Below are 6,348 nucleotides of genomic sequence, written 5' to 3'. Positions count from 1 at the left end.
AATAAAAAGAAATTAAAATAAATAAATAAATAAATAAATAAAATCACTTTAAGTTGATTTAAAGTACCATGCTGTGTATAAATGCATTATAGACTTTTAAGACATGTCTAATTAGTAAATATCACTTATGTTCTTTAACACCTTATTCTCCTATTTTAAATGTTATATCTTAGTTCCTAAATCATAAAATTTATATAGCAAATAATAGGATTAATAGACATTTTGCATACATTTGGAACATTCTCAATAAGCTCTATTTTTGCCTTCCATGAGATTTCATGGCAAATGACACTTGGCGTGCTAGAATTTTCATCAATGCATTTATTTGGATCTGACTTCTTATATCACATGTTTGTTTAACTGGAGTATCCAGCATGGTTCTTAGGAACTTTCAAACTTTATGTATAATTAAGGTCTCAAAAACATATATGCTTCCTCTGCAATATATATATATTTTAAAAAATAAATTTATGTTTTTCATTATGTATTTATACAAAACATTTTACTCAAGAAAATTGAGGTAGCTTCTAACAAAAGATATGTGTAAATTAAAATAAATAAAATTGTCACAGAAAGGCAACATCATAAAAATGAAGGTATAACAGATGTGCTTAAGATGCAAGTAATTTTTGCTGACTGAGCATCAACTTTGGTTCTGGGCTTCCTGGTTTAAGAAAAGTTTAATTATTATTATTTATATTCAAAACAAGAAGATTTTAATTGAAAATAATTATTTTACTTTCCGAATTTATGTCACTGTGTTTATCATTTAAGGTAATAAAACACTATGAAACATATATTTACCTCATTCAATATACTAGGATACTAATTTCAATTACAAACTTAAATTAGTATATATATCATATATAATCACTATGGTTAGCTTGGTAGGGTTAAATATTTTATGGTTACATATCTTGAGACTAAATATCTAAAGAACCAGATTAAAAACATTTCATGTTTATAATAACTTACCTAACAAGCCCTAAATCCAAATAATGTACTTTCCATTGCCCAGAGCACAGTTTAACGAGTGATACAGCAGTGTGTATGTGTGCTTGTCATTTACTTCATAATAAATCCTGATGTTGCATCAGTTATTTTGACAGCTATTCTCTTCACCACCAATTTGTTTTTAGCCAAAATTATTCCAATTTACAATATTTTAATAAAAAGACAAATTATGTTGAATACTTTTTTCAATGATAGAGTTTTCATCATTTCTAGCAATGAGTGATATATTTTTGTATGTTAATAATTATTGATGTCCCAAAATCTACTATATAAATCTATATAGAAAAAGAGAGTGAACAAATGAACGCGTTAAAGAGAAAATTAAGAAAATAATCTAAGTGCCTCTGTAGTTCATAACTTTCTCTTGCTCTTCCCCAAAATGGGCTTCCTAACAGCTGTGATTTTGCATCATAACTCACTACTGGTCATCTAATCCAACCAACATGAATACAAAAGTTGGGACATTCTGACTCTCCTTGGAAATTTGTAATTGAGATTGAGATGATCACTTTCTGTATGTGGTTGAGATGTAAATAGAAATGATTCACTCTTGGCCATATGGCCAATCTGCAGAGAGAAACTATGAGGTAGATAAACAGAAAGTAGTATAAAAAACTGAGTACTTGCAGCCAGTGCCTACATTCTGGGCTTGATGAGTCTCACCTGGATTCTTTCTTTGGGAGCCTGGACATACCTGCACAGTAATGCCTTTAGGCTTTAAGTAGCTCCAAACAGCTTTTTTTTGTTACTTGTAAGCAATCGTTTTTCTCAATGGCTCGAGATGCCTTTTGCATATAAAATCATATTCATTTGGAATTCACCAATAAATTAGTATTAATTAGAATTATATAACTATTCATTGTGTTAGATCTATACAGATTAAGTTAACAGATTTAGTATATATGTATATATATATATATACACATTCATATCTGCCATATGCATGTAAAAAGCCAATCTCCCTAATGTAAGACACAAAATATATTTAATTTTAATAGAGTTATATAATTGTATATAGACTTTATCATATTTGAAATCTAGTCTATTTATATTTATTCATGTAGAATATAATGATTTAATACCTGTTTATTAGCCCAAATAACATAAATTCAGGGTTAGGTTAACTTTGTTACAGCATTTTTCAATGATTATAATAGAATCCTTAGAATGCAGAGTTAGTGATTCTCTTCATTTTGTTGGATGACTGTTTTAAACTCCATGTTAATAATTCTCATTTCTATTATCTCAAATAATATTTACTAAAAAAAAAGCTAATATTCTTTAGAAAATCAGCCTGATTTAGTACACAGACACTAACACCACAATTTTGTATTCTGTCAGAATATGTCACCAACTTGCTCTGCGAACAAAGCAAGTCACACTCTGTTTCAATTTCTTTGTATATATGATGAGGACTAGTGCTGTGCAGCTAGTTCCCATTTTTCAGGATTTGGATCAACTGATAAAAACTTTTATGGAGATATTAATCTAAAGTTCTCTAAAAACACCAATATAATGGAGACAGACTGATTTTTACACTTTTGTATTATCCAGACAGGACTGAAGGAAATCAGAAGAATTGGAAATGCTATCAAATCAATGTTCATACTGCGCCTGAACTGTAGATAAATGGAAACTATTTTTAGTAACAAAATATGGCCCTTCAGCTGAGCCCTTCCTTTAGAAATGGATGGTCTTCAGGTTCACACTGAATTTCACACAGAATAACACAATTTACAAAACCCGGCAACACAGGGCAATTGGGTAATGTGTAAATTGGCTATTTCTGTTTGGAATCAGTATGCACTTTGGCTCCCCTTGGATCCTTTGTAACTGAAAAGTTGCTGAATCTCTACCTAAAATCGAAACTGGAAAAAGAGAGAACAAGAAAGTAAGCCACACATGACTGGGCATGCTAAATAATTCTAATATAACAATTCAACTATGTGTTGTATAGTAAAGGGTTATGGTTTTTTTCAATAATTTCCCACCATTTTAAACACTGACACCAATGTCATATACACAATTAATGCTTTATTGAATAATCCACATTTTTATATATTTGCTGTTTATCTCAGGAGTCTCTCCTTCAAACTCTTCAATCTTTACTTTTCTTCACTGTCCCCATATCTTCCTGTAGAGTTTACTCATTTACTCCCTCACTCTTACTGTTTTGTATATAACTCTCTAATGCTTATGGATTTTTCTTACTCCCTCACTCTTACTGTTTTGTATATAACTCTCTAATGCTTATGGATTTTCCTATGCTTACTGCTATTTTTCTCTTTTTGTTTTATCTTTATGTTCCAGTTAAGCTATTTTATCAAAACATTTTTTTCTAATTTACTTCTATTCTTTCGTTGTCTGTTACCTTTTTTACATAAAAATATAAATGCAGATAGAACATGACTTTTTGTTACATCAACAAGATTATATACATATGAACCAAAGAAGCATTTTGACCTAGTATGATGCTAAATGGACATAGCTAAAGTACCCACTTGAAAGCCGAATGTATTGTTCTGAGATCCATGCCGAGGCACACCTGGGTTTTCACAAGAGGTACGAGTGGGCTCTAAAATGAAGATTAAAAAGATATTAGTCCTTTAAAATTTACAATGCATATATTTCTCTCATAGAAAACAATTTTAAATAATCTGGGGTTTGGTGCAAATTATCTAGGAAATAATAAATAATGTAAATGTAATAACATCTCTCCATGGACAGAAGTCTGTTAATCTTGAAGCAAGAAATTCAGGTAGACTTCATTTGATATGAATTATGAAATTCTTGAACTTTGAACCCTTCTAATATAAAAGCACTTGACATTCAACTAGCTCTGTGGATGCAAGATTAAAGAAAGATAAGGGATATGAAAGCAGTATACATGCATATAACATTTGTCCAAAGACCTTGCTAAACTATGATTTGGGGTAGGGTAATATTTCTCTGAAGAAGTCACAGTTTTTTCCCAGAAACAGGACTTGATAGTTTGGATTTTACTGATACCCATTGGATATTCGGGCATAAGAATGGTAGATAGATGAGTCGGTTTATTTGAATGACAGATTATTTAGTTAGTTTATCAGATATGGCATTAATTTTAGGATTACAGAAATGTAGTTACAATCATTTTGAAATCAATATATCTTTTAGATATTTTTGGAACAAATCTAATTTCATATGAAGATTCTTTATTAACTATAAAGATCTAAGTAAAATGTCAGTACTTAATAATGTCATTACCTGAAAGTATTTTATTTTTCATTTTACTGATGTATGACAAAATTATTTCAAGTGTTTCTTCTGGAAGTTTAAAGTGCCAAAATTAATGTTATGTTTTCTACCAATATTCATTTCCAGTGCCTTCTAATTGCTTCTGTATTTTACACTTGTTTTTATATTTAGCCGACTATAGTTTATAGGATAAAGAAAACCATTAAATGTCACCCCTATTAATTACACAGTTACTGTGCATAATCAGCCTTTAATTAATATTACCTATGCAGTGAGGTGACGAACCACTCCAAGTGCCATCTGCTTGACATATTCTGGTGCTTGATCCCACTAATATGAAAGGAGAACTGCAGCTGAATGAAACCTCTGACTGGTATATAAAGCTTTTGCCTTCTCTTTTTCCTTGGGCAGGTATACCAGGGTCACCACAAAACTTTGCTGGAAATGAAAAGAAAGATGCTTATATCAAAGATTTAGTATTCAGCAGAGTACATAGTTTGGAAAAATGGTGACAATTAATTTGAATATTGAACTAAAGAGATATATTAGTCATGATAAAACTATCCCAATGAAAAATTTTATTTTTTAGCTTATGTGTAGATAAACAAATACTGAATTGAAAACTCAGTATGATATTTAAAAATTAGTTTGATTCAGATGTTTTCTACTTAGTAAGCTACCTTCATAAAGATAGATTTTTGTATTTTTGTTGTTTTGTATTGACCAAAATCAAACCACATATTTGGACTTGTTGACTGCCGAGCTGGAATATACTCTTGAAAAAGTAGGTGACTCATAGGTATACTTGTCAAAAAGAACCAACCCATAGTGCTCCAGACTGCACGCTACAGACTGCAGTGCCCTTTTACATGTACATAAAAAGCTCTGGTAATTTGTTTTATTGTACTCTGAATACTCTGAACACTCAAAGCACATATCCCAAAATCTTATTGCCTTTCTCTTCAAAATATTGTCGGTATCTTTTAGCATTTTTTTAAAAGAAAACAAAGCCATCAGAATCTAAATCTATGCCAAACTATGGAATGTCAGTGTTCTACAACAAGCACTGAAAAGACCAACTTGATAGACTTCCTAAAAATTTTGATTAGATTATTCCATTCAATATACATTTATCAATTACTAAAGAAAAACATTATTCTAGGTGGTTTGGGGCACTTGAACATGTCAGTAAACAAATACTGTAGGAAATCTGCTTTTGTAAGGTTTATGCATTTGTGAGGGAAGCAAACAAACAAACATAATTAGCAAGTTTTAAGGAAAGGTAGTATGTGAAAAAGTGGTAAGTCCTATGGGAAAAAAATCATTCAGATGAAAGCGATCAAGATTGTATGTACATGTGGTGGTGTGTGTTAGGAGGTGGGGGAAGATCTTAAATAAAGTGACGAAGGTGTCTCTCACTGAGAAAAGATTTAGGGAAACAAAATACTTCGCCATGCTGAAGTCCTAAGGGAGGGCATTCTAGATAGAGTAAACAGCACTGCCAAAGTCCTCTGCTGGGGCATGGCTAGCTTTTTAGAGGAAGATAAGGAGGCCTGTGTGGCTAGAACAGAGTGAGCATGCAGAAGTGTAATGGAGAATGAGAGCAAATGGTTTCAAATGTATCAGACAACCCAGGCAAATGCACCTTTATCAAATGCTTTCAAGGTTTTATTGTGGCAAAATAATACACAACATATAAGTTATAAATTTAACCATTTTCAAATGTACTCGGTTTTCAAATGTTCAGCACCTAAAAGCTTGTTTCCCTCTGAAGAAAACAAACGGCACCAACCAAATGCTTTTAAGTATAAATGTTGCCTTAAGAGAATTATAGGTTGGGTGCCCATAAAATGCATCATCCAAATCGAGAAACTTTTGATAGTGAAAGGGGATTCTAAACATACAAGAGATTGGCCACAACAATGAGAATAAACTTGGCATGCCCGAGCCATCTAGAACGCATGTATACCTTAATTATAGACTACCATAATCTTGGCCTTAAGGTCCAAATAAAACCTTCCCTGAAATTCAAGACTATAGAATAAACTAGGATTTTTTTTTTTTTTTTTTTTTTTTTTTTTTTTTTTTTTTTTTTTT

At 31.3% G+C, this 6,348-nt stretch overlaps 1 protein-coding gene across 1 annotated transcript in view; it reads right to left on the bottom strand.

The window, feature by feature from the left end:
* The window catches only part of CSMD3 (CUB and Sushi multiple domains 3), a gene marked incomplete at its 5' end in the record, with an annotated part of 336,142 nt that overhangs the window by 31,374 nt on the left and 298,420 nt on the right, over positions 1-6,348 (bottom strand). Inside the window, 2 exon segments of the mRNA XM_017891519.1 lie at positions 3,516-3,589; positions 4,516-4,689. Coding sequence (XP_017747008.1) covers positions 3,516-3,589; positions 4,516-4,689 — 248 coding nt within the window.

The sequence above is a fragment of the Rhinopithecus bieti genome, unplaced genomic scaffold (assembly GCF_001698545.2).
Source record: "Rhinopithecus bieti isolate Rb0 unplaced genomic scaffold, ASM169854v2 scaffold_18921, whole genome shotgun sequence".
NCBI classification, from domain to species: domain Eukaryota; kingdom Metazoa; phylum Chordata; class Mammalia; order Primates; family Cercopithecidae; genus Rhinopithecus; species Rhinopithecus bieti.
Note: the sequence above shows the minus strand (reverse complement) of the source record. Positions and strands in the feature narration are given on the sequence as shown.